At 56.9% G+C, this 16598-nt stretch overlaps 1 protein-coding gene across 1 annotated transcript; it reads left to right on the forward strand.

The window, feature by feature from the left end:
• The first annotated feature begins 8097 nt into the window (after positions 1 to 8097).
• Positions 8098 to 14439, forward strand: ROPN1L (rhophilin associated tail protein 1-like). Its single transcript, XM_004678059.2, has 5 exons — positions 8098 to 8282; positions 9290 to 9413; positions 10015 to 10176; positions 11615 to 11790; positions 13074 to 14439. Exons 1-5 carry the CDS (start codon positions 8152 to 8154, stop codon positions 13135 to 13137), a joined length of 657 nt encoding a protein of 218 aa, XP_004678116.1. The 5' UTR covers positions 8098 to 8151; the 3' UTR covers positions 13138 to 14439.
• The last annotated feature ends 2159 nt before the right edge of the window (positions 14440 to 16598 follow it).

Raw genomic sequence — 16598 nt, forward strand, 5'->3', positions numbered from 1 at the left:
AGTGTCTGTGGTAAGAAAACATGAACTTTGTGCTTCACTGTCAATCATTTTTGGAAGTTATTTTGTGTAACACCAAAGCTGTTGTACATTTTCTACTGCTTGTTTTTTTCCCATGTGTCTGTGTTTGTAATATTGTGTAGTATCTCGTGGTAGGTGAGGAAATTGTTTTTAATTTTGATAATTTAATGTTTCTAGTGATCAGCATTGGGAACTGGGTTTTTGTGCTTGTTAGGGGCATGTTATACGTAGAAGGGAAAATTGTCCAAAAGGAAATTTTTGTAAGCCCCTGTCCCTTGTCACACAGAGCTGTCTGTTCTTCTTTTTTGACAACAGTGGCCAAAAGTCATGTTCAGTCTTAAATCTCTCAGAGTAATAGCACCAGTGGTACTGCAGCAACCAGAACTTGGGGCGTCTGGAGATATGCATCACGTGTGGGTGTGGCTTTCTGTCTAGATGGGGACAGCAGAACACCGAGTCCTGCTGGTTCTGGCATCACTGGGTGAGGATTAGTGAGAACTTTTCTCCTAGTTTCCCATGAGTAAATCCCAAAGTGTCTAGAACTTTTTGTTTACAAAATAAAACTACCAGTAAAAACATCTTGATTTTATTGATCCAAAAGGAGGCTGACTGAGCTGGCCTTCTAACACAAGAGTATAGCTCTCAGTAGAAATGAACTGTAAGGTCAGAAATGAGAAGTTAACTTGGTTTCTCACGTAACCAAAGCTCAAGTCTCTGAAGCTCAGAAATACAACAGCCAGGCTCACAGCCGGAGTGTTGGAGGATGGGTGTTTAAGGCTACTAGTGTTTGGCTTGGGATGATAACTTAGGTGTTCTCAGAGAAAGTCAACAACATAGGTCCTCAGAAACTGTAGAATAATTTCCATATAGTATTAAAATTCAGATATTCAAATCTGAGGATTTTTTTAAAATACGAAAACCGGCCAATCATAAGCTACCAAAATCAAAAGCAACATGTTCTGGTGGTTTTATAGTTCCACAATTTTTCCTGAAGTGGTAAGCAGTTACTTTACTCTAAAATATATTTTTAAATATCAGTATCAGAAACAAAAAGCTTGACATAGGAGTCAGTGTTACACATCCTGGCACTTTGGGCAAGTAGCCCTTTCTCTGGTGTTTGGAATAAGGTCTTTGCTATGCCCACCTTTATTTAGAAATTCAGTCCTGCTGTGAAAAATTAGGAGCATTTAAAACTAATAGCACCTCTGATGGTGTATGTCTATATAAACTGTTCTCTTTGGGAGAAAATAACTAATTGGGCCTATAACTTGATTTATATTAATTTATATATATATATTTTTTAGTTTTTTAGAGATTTGTAGTTCTTGATACAAAGTGGTTGGGGAACATTATCAGTTTTACCAGAAAGAGAACTAAACAGATACTGCAAGAGTAAAATTTGTTATTCTACAAATTTTTGAAGAATCTTACCAGATGTTTTGTAAAACAAAAAAGTAAGAGAGTTTGTGCTCCACATCCTGGTAGGCAGCTACCTCTTTCTTTTCAGGAGTCCCCTGGTTTTCATTCGTGCTTTGTCCTGCTATTTTCACTGAGGTGGATGCTTTCATAGCGAGGGCCTTTGCTGGCATAACCTCGGGTGGCGTCAAGATCTTATTAACCACAGTAGTCGTAGAGCTGTTTCACACCTCTAGTTCAGAGTACCGCTACCTGTGGGGTACCCTTTTTTAAATAGTGGTAGTGTCATTTTGCTTCATTTTACATTGCGCCATAAAATAGTCTTCATGGATGGATTAGGAAAGAGGACCTTTTTGCTGTATTTGTACTCTTTATAAGTTGAAAACAAATCAACATTTGGGATTAGTTTTAATGACCAATTACCAAATGGTCATAGTATGCAGTGTGCAGTTGTTTATTATTAGCAAATTATGTTTGATTTTTAAACCATTAAGTACTAATAGTTACGATGAAAACTGGAGAAAAATGCCAATATGCATAGCTAGCCTTAAGAGAACGCCATGTTTTCAGGTGATTTTATCTTGTTAATTCTCTTAGAGAAACAGTGGAGATTGGGCACCTCAATTCCAGATGTAAAAGTAATTTTTATTTCAATGTTAATATAACTGTTATTACTGTGAATTTTTGTCTTGTGTTTTTTTTTTTTTTTCTTTTCCGTATTCAAGTACCAGAGATTAACTTTCCCTCAAATTTGATCTAGGATACATCAGTTCTTTGTTGGTAAAATGTTACTGTTAAAGTGTAGTTCTTGAATTTAGGTTGACACCGGACTTCCTAAAACCTAAAACGAAACAGAAGCGCTGGGCGTGGTGTGCCACGCTGCCTCAGGGCACTTGTTGCTTGAGGCCACACGGCTGCCTTGCAGACCTCACGCCTTACACTAACGTTCAGGACTAAGTGTGTGAGGCTCTCTACTTACTGTAAAGTCTTACACTGTAAAACTTAGTGATTAAGCTTAAAATACTCCTGGCATGTTGCCTCCTCAGTATTTAGTCAGCTCGTCAGTTGCCGAGGGGAGAGATAGGATGTCTCCCCCTAACTGGGCTAAAAAGCCTGGAGGGGTTCTCGGGCTCCCTGGTTGGCTGCCTGAGTCAGGTGCTTTCCTCCCCACCCATGCCGCCCTCTGCCGTTTTTTTGAAACAGTCCCGGCGGGGCTTCTTCAGATCCTCCCAGCAGAGCTCCAGAACTGACCCCTCTTGAGGGGCTAGGGCGCGCTCCCTCGCTTGCGGTGCTGCCCGTCTGTGCGAGTGCCTCCTCGTGGTCCTGACAGTAACTGTCTCATGGAAACGGAGTGACGGGAAGACCTAGACGTGGCTGTTGTGCGATGAAATCAGACCATTTAGTTACTGGGGATGTCACTTTCTATTAAAGCAAGCCCCACGGTTACCAGGCTGATGTGATGCGGTGATGTCTTAGAGGGCTTCCTCTTCTGTGTGGCCCCCTGGTGCCTTCTGGGAGGACAGGTTTGAATAAAGTGACTGTCAGCTGTCTAAGGTCTTGGTTTGTGCTTTTGCATTTGTTGCAAGAATGCTTCACAATGACAGAAATGTGTGTTACTGTCAGCAGAGGGAGCGGACCCATCGTATTTTAGCGTGAGAGTTACACAGGAAGAAGTAACTCAAGTTAGATGAGAAGACCGCGCCACATTGCTTTCAGAGTGAAAGTGTGGCAGGGCACGCCCCTTCTGCTGCTCGGAGTCTCCGAGCAGCCTCAGAGGTCCACTGAGCACCCAGCATGGAGACTCGCCGGGAAGTTCCCCTCCACGGCCCTGGGGGCGGCCGTGCAGGACCAGCCTGAGCTGTGTGCCGCTGACCACACAGAGGAAAAAGAATCCCTGGCGGGCTTTTCCTCCTCAGAACCCCGTGCACAAAGATCTTTTGCTTGTGAGTTTCCTTTTACTCCAGGTTCAGATTGTTTCCTATGTTTTTTTCCTTGGTCAACTACATTTTTGGCTTACTTTCGGGCAGTGGTATCCGAACCGTAGAGCATCTTTTCTCTGTGGAGCTGAGATTTTGCAGCAAAGGAAGTGGCACAGTGCGCCTCAGAAAGTGGCTTTGTGCTCCCCTCCCACCCCGCAGCCGGCAGCCCCTCCGCAGCCGGCACAGGACTGAGCCCACGAGTGGGTGAGGGGCTGGAGGGACGTTCGCCCCACTTGTTTTGGTGTCCATTTGGCTTCAGCGCTGTCACTGGTACCAGCGGTTGAATGTGGAAGAGAACAGAAGCGCGAGGACGCTGTGCCCGAGGACTGAATGTAATGCCGGAGAGGCCCTCGGGGGTTCTCCTAGGGTGTCTGCCCTGGTTCACCCAGTTCCCGCCCCACCCCCACAGTCCTCTCAGCCTCTACCTTCGGCTTCCGCTCTTCCCCACAGCCGGCCTTTTGGAGGGCAGGCTCCTGGGAGCTTCCTTTTTTGTGCTGCGTGGCGTTGTTGAGACATCTCTTTGAGATGCCTTCCCTGGCACGTGGAGCAGTGCCAGCTTCTGCTTCCCCATGTGTGTGCAGGAACTTGAGCGCATGCGCTTCACGACACAGGCCATTCACCCCTTGCTCTTTGCTGTCCAAGTCTGTTGGCCTGCTGGGACAGAGCAGAGGCCAGGAACATGTCCCTTGTGTGTGGACGCAGGATTTATGACAAAGATGCAAAAGCTGAACAAGTGGTGCCACGATAACTGGACCTCCATTGCCAGACTGAAACTGACCCGCAGCGTCAGTATGTTAGAGGTCAAAGTAGATCATAGCCCTGATGTATGAGCTCTACAAGAAAAAGAGGAAGAAAGAAAAGAAAAAAAAATCCATAGATGAATCTGAAGTGAACTTTATCGATAAAGACTGAAAACACCTGCTCATTGAACCTGCCCTTCAGAAAACTAGGGCAAGCCACAGCGAGGCAGAGAAGAGAGCGCCTGCAACACATTTCTGATAAAGGACCCACATTCAGAATACGCGCAGCCTCAACTCAGTGGAGAGGAAATATCTTTAAAAGTGGGCTAAGTATTTAAGTGAACACGAAGGAGGATACAGATGGTCAATAAGCACATAAGAAAATGTTCATTGGAGAAAATGCAAGTTGAAGGCAGCGAGCAACCGCTGCACGCCCGCAGGATGGCAGCGTGAACACCTCCGTGCGCACGGGCTGAGAAACTGGGCGCCTCCGGCGGGACTCTGCTGGGGGCAGAGTGCCACACTGCTTTGGAAAATGGTTTGAGAGCCTGGGACGGTCACAGCGGGTACCTCCCACCCTCCTCTGTCCATGGGAGGTTTGTACTCGGGGTCCATGTGCTTCAGCTGCAACAGCAAACGGCCGGACACTCTCCGCACGCCAGGACGCATCGGCGCTCTGCTTTGACAAAGGAGTTAACGCAGCCACACGGACAGGCCCCAAAACAGCTGCCGAATAAAAGCGCGGCAAGTCTGCCTCGTGCTCTCATGTATGCAAAATAACCAGAAAATGCAGAGTCACCACAGACACAGCTAGAGGCCAGGTGGGGTGAAGGGGGGGACGGGGGGTGGACGCTGATTTGGTTGGGAGGAATTTGGACATCAGAGGACCATAAACGAAGCGGTGGTGACACGGGACGCGGGGTGCATGTGTACACCCCCCAACACTAGCAGACTGTACAGTTTTTCTGGCTGAAGGTACCAGTTATCTTCAAAACCAGACCATGCATAATTTGTGTTGTCCATGTTACTTCTACCACAATTTAAAAGAGCAGTTCTGTGTTCAGACGGGCTGCCTCGGCCTGAGCCGCCATCTACACGGCCGCCTGATGGCTCTCCCTCCTACTTCCCTGAAATGCTGGACGCACTGGGAGCAGAGCTTTCACGGGTTCATTCCATCGCGCCTGCGCTCCCCTGCATCTGTGCCCTGTGCACGTGGACGGTTGGTGAGGTAACCCTGTGCCATCACTCAGGCCCCTGCCCTCTTGACTCCTTTATCAGCTCTTCTGCTGAGTCTCTCGTCCTGGGGCGGCCCCCCCTCCCAAATCTGCCATCTTCTCAGATGTCCCCATCTTTTTTTTTTTAAGATTTATTTATACCTATAGAATTGGGGTACAAGCCAGAGGTGCTGTGGGGCTGAGAGGACTCGCCAGAGACAGAATGGGGAGCAGAACACTTAGATGTAGTGAAATACACTGCTGAGGGGAGCAGCGGGCAAGACAGGAGAGGTCTGCTGCACCCTGTGGGTCACCTCCCTGGCTGGGGATAGAACTTGTGCTGCAGTGGTGATAGCTTCACAGTACTGCGCTTTAACCCATTGTGCCACCAGGGAGGGCCCAGATGACCCCACCTTAACTGGTACAGAACCAGCTGGATTTAACCAAAAAAAGTTGAAAACACTTTCTAAAAAGATTTACTTAGTCATGCACACAAGAACTGGGGTACAGGCCAGAGGTGCAGGGAGGTGAGAGGACTCACTAGAGACAGAGTGGGGAGTAGAACAGGCAGGTCAACTGAATACACTGCTGAGGGGAGCAGCGCCCGGTGGGTCACTCCCTGGCTGGGGATCAAACTCGTGCTGCTGTGGCTGTGGATAGCTTCAGGCTGTCTCTAGCCTCTGTGCCACCAGGCGGCCCGTAGGAACATTATTGACATGCTTTCGTCACCTACAAGTCTACAGTGTGAACCAGGAGCCAGTTCCCTGGCTATCACCATGGCGTCTTCGCTGGCACACTGGGTGGCCTCTGCCCCCGTACCCTGTGCACCATGCTGAATCCGGAGGGCTCCTATTCAGATTTAAATTAGAGCCCATCAGTCCTCTCCTCAGGGCTCTGCCAGGTGTCCGGGCGCCGCACTCCCTGCCCGTGGGTGCTGCTCCAGGCAGCCTGTTTCCAGAACAGCAGCCAGCCGGGCCTGCAAACTTGTGGCTGCCCTGCTGGCCAGCCAGACCCTCCCCATTTCCTTACTGGGGTGCCCTCTCCGGGTACCCTCAGGTGGTTAATGGTTGCCGCTGTTTCTCTCATGCCTGTAGTTGGGGAGGGGGAGTGCCTTGCCTGTCTTGTTTGTATTTGCACTTTTCCCCCACTTGAATGTAAAATTTGGAGGTTATAAAAACAACTGGGGATTACAGCTGTACCCCCAGAACAGCCTCTGGGACCTAGCTGGCATTCAGTATGCTGGGTAAACCCAGCACGATGATGCTTGTGGTTAAGATACCACCTCAAAGCCCGGTGCCCTTCCCGGAGGTCGCCTGCCTGTCTCCTCATGGCGCCTCGATCACTGCAAGGGGCAGGCTCTCCAGGGAGCAATTTCCTCCCTCAATTCCCTGAGCATCTCCTTAGGCCAGTCCATAGCAGCCCCTCGTTTAAAGTGTCAGGCTGTATTGTATTCCACTGTGTCGCTGAAGCTGGCGTTTTCTAGAAGGCAGCTGTGGTTTAATGTAATATGGTAAACATTTATGGTCGTGGACTAGTATTTCCCTAGCATGGGTTCCTGGAAGATTTAAGTCACAAAAATACCGAAGGTAATGAATCGCTCCCTCTTCCAAAGGTCCTGTCAACTCTCCTCTCTGTGTGAGAGGTCTTGTTTCCCCTCACGGTCATCAGCATGAGATGGTGATGATTTGCAGCTTGTGCTAGTGCTGCCGCCTTGGAAAAATGTCCAAGTTGGAGCAAGTTGCTGAGCCGGAGGAGCTATGCTGGGGGTGGATGCCTGGGAGAAGGGAAGAGCCTTGTCTGCGGCCCCCTGGAAACAGCAGATCCTAGTCCTCGTCTTCCCCGAGGGGCCTCCCGGGCTCTTTGTGGCCAGTCAGTATTCCGCTCACCCAAAGTCCACAGCCCTGCCTGCCGCCAGCATCAGCATTTCTCCTGCCCTTTGATCAAGGCCTGTTTATTGTTTATCAGTACCCTCTCAGAGCCAATCAGGTCGGCTCAGCCGTTCTAGCAGGAAAACTGGAATCATCTTCCAGCTGGAAACAGCCCACTGCCTATGAACGCTAAGTGCCTTTTGAACTGCGATCTGGAGGGGCCACGGGGCAATGGGCGCAGCAGGTGCCCAGGCGCGAGGCCGCAGCATCCTGGCCCGCAGGGACACGTGCATGCTGTTCGAGGCCTCCAGGCAGGCAGGCCGGCCCGAGCCCCTCGGGCACCAGAGTCGTCAGGCCCCAAGCTCCGTAGCCAAAGCCAGGGGCGGGAGGCCCCCTGTGAAGCCACCGCCCTTCACAGGTAGCGGTGGAAGCAGCGCGAAGGTGCGCCTAGTACCTGCGGCCGGGGGCGCACTGCGCAAGCGCGGTGTCTGGTCCGAGGCGAGTGCGCTTGCGCCACACGGGGCGGGGTCCTCGCGCGTCCGGTTGCCTGGGTACCCCTGCGCCACAATAGCGCCGGCCCCTATTGTGGCGCAGGGGAGCCGCGGGGCTTAGGGTGTTGCTGGAAGGGCGGTTGGCCCTCATTTTCCCTGGAGCCGGAGGAGGAGCGGGTACGGCCCCCACCGGCCGCCCGGGGCCACGAAAGCGCTCAGCCCGCCTCCAGCACGAGACTGCGGCTCCGGCCGGAACCCCGCACCGCACACCGCGCGGGGGACCTCGGCTCGCCTCCGCTCCAAATCCGGGCCCGGCCCGTCCCACCCCCGCCCGCCCCTCCCCGCGTCGGAGCAGCTGAGCCGCGCCGCCCGCCGCCCCCCGCAGCTGCCGGTGTTTGCCCGCCTGGCCCCGGCCGCTGACTGCGATGCCGCTCCCCGACACCATGTTCTGCGCGCAGCAGATCCACATCCCACCGGAGCTGCCCGACATCCTGAAGCAGTTCACCAAGGCGGCCATCCGCACCCAGCCGGCCGACGTGCTGCAGTGGTCCGCGGGGTGAGAGCCGCGCGGGCCTTGGGGCGGCCGGGGTCTCCGTGCGGCAGGGGGGAGAGAGCTGCTGCCTTGTGCTGTCAAGCCAAACAGCCCTTTATTTGTGGAGCAGCTTTTACAAGGGATCTTTTCTAATTGCCTTTTCCTTTTTTTTTTTTTAGTTACATTACTCTATATTTAAGGAGGGCAAGATCCCGGGGTGTCCCCAAAACGCTTCCACCACCACAGCCCCCATCCTAACCCAGCGAGGATCCGCTGTGCGCCCTCCCCGCTGCGCTGATGCCTCACTCCCCTTGCCTCAGGGCTATCGGCAGCACCTGTGGGCATTCTGTGTCTGGTTGACTTTGAACCTTGACTTATTCCTGTTCTGCATATAAGCGGCAGCATCTGGTATTTGCTTCCTTTTCTGACTTACTATTCCTTCCAGCTCCATCCATGTTGCCTCAAATGGCACTGTTGATCCTTTTTGATGGCTGAATAGTACTCCACTGTGAGTCTGACCCACTTCCCTTCAGAGTTAGGCATCCCTTTCTGTTGGAACCAAAACAACTGAGAGGATGTGGGGTCATCATCGCAAGGAGATTGACCGCTGCCCAGCTTAGTTTTTACCAAGGAGGCTGCACTTTCTTGCAGCAGACATTCTAATCATTTCCAAAAACGAAATTTTCAAGTTATAAGCAGACAGAGTTTAGAACCAATACAGTGAACCCTTTTAGGATTTTACAGTTTTGCCCTGTTTCAGTCAGCACATTTGGAAGCTCAATTTTATGTTCACAAATACCTGAAACACTTTAAATTGTTGAGTAGCGGATTTTCCACTGCTCCCTCGGGAACCCGTGTGGGCGTGTCAGGCCGCTTTGCAGACTGAGAAACTGAGGCTCTCCCAAAGGGTGGTCAGAGCGCAGAGCGAGGGACTGCAGCCCTCTGCCCCCTGGGCACCCCCAGGGGTCTCACAAGCCGCCCTCAGGGGCCCCTTGCGTTTGAGGAGTCTACAGAGGCGGCTGTGTTGTCAGGTATTTTTCAGCTTTGTCCAGAGGAGACCCCCTTCCCGTGAAGGACAGAATTGAAATGCCTGTGGCCACTCAGAAAACAGACACCGGTCTGACTCAAGGACTCCTGAAAGTCTTGCACAAGCAGGTACACTCGGGGTTCGGGGATAAGCTTGGGTGAAGCAGGGCCCCCCCCCCTCCCCCCCGCCGCCTGCAGGGCGGCAACACCCCTTTGGCCCCTCCCGCTCTTTTCCTGCATGGACGGACCTTCCAGGTTTCTGTCCAGGAAGGAATCTAAGAAGGGGCCTCCTTGTCCTCCCATGAGAGCCCCCAACAGCTATTTATAATTAGGTCATGGGGCAGGGACACACAATCGTCTCCAGCACCAAACCCAAACTGAGACGCTCCGTACTGTGGCTAAAGTGGCAACGAAACACAAGACCCCAAAACCCAACAAGTGGAACCCAGACACAAGGGCCGCGGGTCCCTTCTGCGCGCGTGCTTATGCAGGTTGCGAGCAAGCCGGTAGAGTCACAGCTGCCGCCGCCGTGGGCCGTAGGCCCGGGCCTCCAGAGGGCCCGGCGCGAGAGCCTCGCCGTCTCACGCTTAGAGAAAGTCCACTGGGGGCTGGAGCGCCGGCCCCGAGGCTGAAGCCAGCCCCGGCCCAGCCCCGTGGTCATGGCCTCGCTGTGTGCTTTTTGCAGTTCTTAAAACATGTATATAAATTGAGTCCTGCGTTTTCCCAACAGTGCAGCCACAAGTCGTACGTGGAGCTGGCCGATCTTGAGCAGAAATGGAAAAATTTGTGTCTGCCAGTAGAAAAATTCAGAGCTGTCTTGCAACTGGACCCTTGCGAGAACAAAATCGAGTGGATGAAATTCTTAGCGCTGGGCTGCAGCATGCTCGGCGGGGTGAGCCTCGGGGAATGGGGGACGGGCATGAGGCGCAGCGGGTGGTGGGGGGGCCTGTGGCGGGGTCCGCTCCCTCACCGGCCTGCGACAGGTGAGGTCGCTGTGGGCGCCTCAGACCGCCGTTGTGAACGCAGACTTACGTCAGGTGAGAAAGCAGGATAGTCGGTATTTTGGGGGCCCACGGTCGTGGCAGCCCCACCCCCACCAGGCCACGCAGGGCTCCTGCGGCGGGGCCCGAGACACGCGCCGCCTGCCTGCTGCGGGAGCGGGCCGCCGGGGCGACGCCCGGTCCCTCCTGGGGTTTGCCCTCCTCGTTGCCCCCCACCTGGCGCCCGGGGCCACATCCTTCACCTTGCACCGCTTCCTTTTTCTTCAAAATCACTCGGATCAGATGCACTGAGCTGCGATCCTGTGAAGGCTGGAGCCTCTGAGCCTCTGCCTGCCGGGCTTTGAGAAGCAGCCCCAGGCTGCGGGTCCTCGCACCCGCCGGACCCCAGAGCCGCGTCTTCAGTGCGCAAACCTCTCAGGACAAGAACCCACTGAGAGGAGAGGCGGGCTCCATGAAGCTCAATTAGGGGTGGCGGGCAGGCCGCCCTCAGAGCTGTGGGCCCCACTGGCTCCATCGCTTATCTCACTGCCAGCCCGCAGGCGCCCTGGGGCGGGGGCAGCGGCTCGGCTCCTGTCCTTGGAGCAGTTCTGGAAGGAAAGCCCAGCGGTGGCTCCCCTGAGCCGGCTCTGGCCCGGGCCCCATCTGTCTTCCTGTGCCCAGCCCTGCCTGCCGCTGGCAGCCGCCACCTCTCACTGTGCTGGCGGGCCAGCCCCCGGGCAGGAGGGCGCAGAGGCCCCCTGCGGGGCCCAGAGTCTCTGGAAAGGTGACTCCTGGCTGGAACCAGGGTCCAGTGGCTGCGAATGGCCCAGTGGGCAGCCGGCTCCAGGAAGGCCCCTGCGCCTGTACTCTCGGCAGTGAGGCTGGACACTCCTCACTCCCTGCGCTGGCCAGGAGGGGCCATGTCCCACCCCCCAGCAGGGCGTGTCAGCGGGGGTGCACGGGTACCCCACTGCGAGCCACTGGCGGCAGGGCCAGCCAGCCAGGCCACAGAGCCAGCCAAGGGCAGGACCGGAGGGCGGGCACCGGTGCTGACTGGGGTGACCGGTCTCCCTTGGCCAGTGGTGGAGGCCGCAGGCCGGGAAAGGGGTCTGGGCTGCCACGGTCTGCTGGTGGAAAAACAAGGACCTGCGCTGTCCAGTAAGAATCGAGTGCGAGTGCCTGTTCCTATAAAATCTGAGTTAGACACTTTCCAGGCGGGACCAGCAACGCCTGTCCTTCTCCCTGTGCCAGGCGCTGTCGCCTGCACCTCTTGCGCCTGGAGAAGGCTCTGCTCTGCGGGGTGGGGGCCCCTGCCGGCCCCTGACGCCCCGTCTGGTCTGTGTGTTTCAGTCTTTGAACTCCGCCATGAAGCACCTGTGTGAGATCCTCACCCTCGACCCCGAGGGCGGGCCTGCTCGCATCCCCTTCGAGACGTTCTCCTACGTGTACCGCTACCTGTCGGGGCTGGACCGGGACATCTCGCAAAAGGACACCGAAGCCTACCTGGACACTGTGAGGGGAAATTTGTAAGTCGCCGCGCCCCCTGGTGGCCAGGGCCTGGGCTGAGCCCGTCTCTGCCCGCCGGCTCTGGTCAGGCACCTGGCGGACAGGTGGACAGACAGGCAGGCACAGACTGCGCCCCAAAGCCCCAGAGAGCCGGCTGGGAGCGAGGCTTGGGGCAGCAGGGATTTGGGGTCGATGGGGAGAAAATCTGTCCTGTCCTGAGAACGTTCACCCGGGTCTTAAGCGCAGCAGGCCGGAGGCCACAGACCTGCTGCGCTCCCGGCAGGCGCCGCGGGAGCCGGTCATCGCCGGCCCACCCCATTCCTGGGGTAGTGCAGAGGAGAGCAGCCCTGGGGGTGCTGGGCACCGCAGAGGGGAGTGGGGGGGCTGAGCTCACCGCTGCTGGAGGTTCCTGTGCCGGGGAAGCTGTTGTGAGGTGCAGAGGGGAGCAGGCTGGGCTCAAGGTGAGGCCGCACAGGGCCCGCACCCCAGGCTTCGGCCCCCGGGGCAGGGTCCCAAGGCCTTCCACGCCTCCACCTCCACAGCAGCCCCGGCCTTCACCTGTGGAGCCCTTCCTTGGGCCCCTGGAGTACCCCAGACGTCCAGAGCAGCCCCTGCCTGGCTGTGGGGACAGTGCTTGCATTTGTGGGGTGCTGCCTGTGGCCCGAGGGGAAGGCCCTGGGGATACCACCCGTGCTCTGCTTCCAGCCCTGTTAGCCCTCCCGGCTGGGGGCTAACACGGCAAAGACAGTGACGGCCGCAGCTCTGGAGCCGGGTGGGTTGGGGTCCACTGTGGCTGGTGGGGTGGGGCCCCTTCTCCCCCAGTCTCCCCGGCCCCTAACCTGCCAACGGAGGCTGCCCCATCAGCGTGGCCCGGGAGAGAGCGTGGTGCTTCTGGAGGTAAGATGCAGTCCAGGGCTGGTCCTCGAGCTGGCGTCCACTTTATCTCTGCAGTGAGCCTCGGGCAGTTCTCACGTCCCAAGGTGACCAAAAGGCCCTGTGGTTCCACCCCGCCGGTGCCCACAGTGGAGGTGCTGTTTAGGGGGGGAGAAGGCAGGCCTTGTGCCCAGCCCCTTACCAACAGGGCTGTCATGCTGGCGCCCGCAGGCCAGGGAGCACCCGGAAGACAGAGCCGGCCTCCGGCGAGTAGATGCCCGTGAGGCACAAGGAAGTTGAGCAGGCTGTTCACAGAGGTCCGGTGGCTGCTCAGACCCCGCAGAGAGTGACCCTGAGGGAAAACCGCCCAGCTGGCCTGGGCACCGGCTGTGGGCCGGGGGAGTCACTAAGGAGTCTCCTTTCCGTTCAGAGAGTCCAGGAAGACGAGCATGATCGGCCTTTCGGATTTCAGCTTCGCAGCGAGGAGAATCTAGAGGACCGCCGACAGAAGGCTTAGAAGGCAGGCCGCTGACACAGAGCAGAACACGTTTTCATGTCAGAATTGTGCTTTTAACCATCTTGGCACCAAATACAGCTTGTCTATTGCTAACCACACGCGGGGTGTTTCCTCCTGGAGGTGACCGAGGGCACCAGTGGGCCCCGCCACCCACTTCCTGGGGCACAGCGGTCCACCTGGACGCTGGGGGTGGGGTGCAGTGACAGAATCCAGCGCGGTTACTGTCCTGCTGGGCTTTCCCTGTTGCAGGGATGGTGCCACCTCTCCCTCCAGGTAGGGCCCAGGCCAGGGCACTGTCCCCTGCGGCACATGGGCACAGCGGTCACCATGGGCTGGTGCCGGGCGGGTGTTCTCAGACCCAGGTGCTACGCTGTCTGCAGCCAGCAGGCTTTGTGCCAGTCGATGTCAGAGCACAGGGCTGTGAGGTGGGAGGCGGTGCTGCAGCTAAATGGGGGTCACGGCGTGGGGGTGCACCCCCATCTGTGAGGAACTGGACTGTAGGGGCTCTGTGTCCGTTTGGCTAAAACCTAGGTCACCACGAGAAAGTGATGCAAAGAGCCCAGGCACCTACCCTCTCCAGTGAGTGTCCTGCAGGGCGGGGGAGGGGAGGTCTCTGCTCCACAAGGTCATTCAGGGCCCCGGCTCTGTCCACCTGGCAGCCTTGCCCTTCCTTGGGGCTCCCTCTCCCCTGTGGGTTACAGTTTGGGGTGGGGTTGAGTCCTCAGGCCCAGACTCTGAAGTGGCGCCCTTGCATGCATGCCTGGGGGTGCCAGCAGTCACGTGGCCAGGCCACGCTGCACAGGAGGCTGGGAGGTGGCGTCTCAGGCAGGGTTGTGTGTGCCCCACACAACTTGGTGGGGGAGGGAGCGGGTGGCAGGTGCGGTCACACCCAGCGCCCCCATGTTAGCTGCAGGGCTGCTCCTCACATCGCCCCAGATAAACCGAGGGGAGCCAGTGGGCAATTCTTAGCACATGGCTTTGCTTTCAGGAGTGCTTGCAAAAAGGCCATTGCTTGCAGTGAAGTGGGGGGCAGCAGGTGTCACTCACCAGCAGGCTCCTGCGGGGCTCGGAACAGTCTCCATGTAGCAAATCTGAACCCGTCTGGGCCATAGAACTTTGACGGAGCTGCCTGTTGGCCCGAGGACACGTGGGAAGGAAGGAGACGGAGCGGGACAGGACGGAGGGGCACGTTTAAAGAACACGTGTGTGAGGCCCTCCCTGGGGGCGTAGCAGGTTACAGCACAGCACTGAGAAGCTAAAGCCGCTTCCGTATGAGTTGGATCCCCGCCTGCCCCGGAGGTGACCCCAGGGCGCGGCAGACCTCTCCTGACCCGCCCGCTGCTCCTCTCAGCAGTGGACTTCGTCGATCTGCCTGTTCTGCTCCCCGCTCTGTCTCTGGTGAAGCCTCTCACCCTCCTCATCTCTGGCCTGTACCCCATTTCTGTATGCATAAATAAATAAATAAATCTTAAAAAAAAAAGAACACGTGTGTGTCCAGCTGCACAAAGATGCACGGTTTTTCAGGCCCTTTGCTCTGGTGTGGACGGTGGTGATCAAGGATTTAGGGCGACAGGATTAAAGAGCTGAAATAATTGAATCCATCTAGGGCACTTCTGTGTGCCAGGCGCCGTTCTCAGAGCTTGAGAATGATCGCGCGCCCAGTGCTCGGCAAGTCTGGAAGCCAGGACGGCTAGGGCGCCTTCGAGGGCTGGAGACGAGGCAGAGGGAAAATAACTTGTCCGCGCAGCGCCTTGGCCAGCGGCGCCTGCACTCAGGCCACGTGGCCCGAGCCAGCCCCACCGGCACCGCGAGCGGCCGCCACCAGGGCCAGGGAACCGCAGCACCAGTTCTAAGAAAACTACCGTGCAAACCTGAACTTCATGTAATTGTCACATTTCCCCCTACTATTTTTTTAAAAAAGGTTTATCTATGCATACAGAACTGGGGTACAGGCAGAGGTGCAGGGCGGTAAGAGGCTTCCCCAGAGACAGAGCGGGGAGCAGAACAGGCAGATAGGGGAAGTCCACTGCTGAGGGGAGCAGCGGGCGGGTCAGGAGAGGTCTGCTGCGCCCTGGGGTCACCTCTGGGGCCTGCGGGGATCGAACTCCTGCGGAAGTGGCTTGAACTTCTCCGCGCTGTAACCCGCTGCGCCCCCAGGGAGGGCCCTTTTCCCCAACTACTTAAAAATGGAAAATCCATAGCTCCTGGGCTGTCTGTGATGCTCCCCAGCTCCCCCCCCCCCCGCGCTTGCTCCTGACTCCTGTGGAGTCTTGAAGCTGTTGTCAGACATGTTCCGAGGGCTGCTGGCACCCCCTGTCCAGCCCCGCCTGGGACAGAGCCCCGCTCCGTCACGTTATAGGTGCAGAAAGCAGGTCCCTTAGCAGAGGTGGGGCAAGGACGCAGGAAGCCCCAGGCCAATGCCCGGGGCTGGGTGGGCATCCGAGGAAAAGCCCTTGGCCGGGGTCGTTGCGGGGTGCAGCAGGGCAGAGGCCATGTGGGGCAGTGTGCCGGGGGCAGAGCGTGGGGAGAGCTGCCCCTGTGCAGCCAGGACACCCCGCTCTGGTCAGAGCAGCGTCTCCCCTGGGTTCAGGCCGACCTGTGGGGCCCGGCTGGTCAGCTTTTGCTACAAGGCCACTTCAGGACACCCCCGAAGCAGGCGCCCCCCGGCCCCGGCCCTCCTGGGGAGTGCACTGCCTGACTTGCAGGCTGTGGGCCGGGAGATGGCAGCTACAGACACACAGGCTGAGACACTCGAGTTCATTCAACCGCGACGCGGCCTTGGCTCTGTCGTGGGTATAGCGCCCACTTTCCAGACTCGGGAAATCGAGGCAGGCCCTCCTGGGGTGGCGGTCAGGGCCACCTGAGGGCCCCAGCTCCTGCTCTGGAAGATTCGGGTGTCTCCCTTCAGGCCCCACAGCTGCTGACCTACGCGGGGACGGCCCTGCCCAGGACACTCGGGCCAGTACCGGGAGGAGCCTCCCGACGGGGATGGGCGAGACCCACAGAGGCGCAAAGCTCCTTCACCCACGTGCCAGTCCAAACGCTCCTCGAGCAGGGGGCGCAGAACACCCCATTGCGAGGAGCAGCCTCCCAGGTGACCGCGGCGCCCACAGCAGGCTGCGTGAGGGGGTGAGGCCGGCATGTGGCGATTGACAGCCCCTCCCAAGAGAAGGATTCTTCTAGAGGACGGGAGGGAGGCTGGAGACAGACAGCAGATGTCCCCGCGGGGGCCGCACTGGACCGCCTTTGGCGAGTGTGGCCGGGAGGCTGGGCCTGGGCCTGGCTGCTGGACAGTGAGAAACTAAGCTCAGCTTTGTTGGGCAGACAAAGTCCTTTCCGAAGGAAGGACTGCCCCAGCCAGCGCCCCACCTGCCAGCGCCCCCAGCCAGTGGCCCCAGCCAGTTCCCCCAGTCAGCGCCCCCAGCCAGCGCCCCCAGC

Source organism: Condylura cristata, unplaced genomic scaffold, assembly GCF_000260355.1.
Source record: "Condylura cristata isolate star-nosed mole 26May11 unplaced genomic scaffold, ConCri1.0 scaffold00007, whole genome shotgun sequence".
Lineage (NCBI taxonomy): Eukaryota > Metazoa > Chordata > Mammalia > Eulipotyphla > Talpidae > Condylura > Condylura cristata.

Excerpts from the sequence above, each read along its gene's own strand:
- ROPN1L (XM_004678059.2), top strand. The coding sequence starts at position 8,152 with ATGCCGCTCCCCGACACCATGTTCTGCGCGCAGCAGATCCACATCCCA. Across the intron at positions 8,283-9,289 it reads GTGCTGCAGTGGTCCGCGGG|GTATTTTTCAGCTTTGTCCA; the intron begins GTGAGAGCCGCG and ends CTGTGTTGTCAG. Across the intron at positions 10,177-11,614 it reads GCTGCAGCATGCTCGGCGGG|TCTTTGAACTCCGCCATGAA; the intron begins GTGAGCCTCGGG and ends TGTGTGTTTCAG.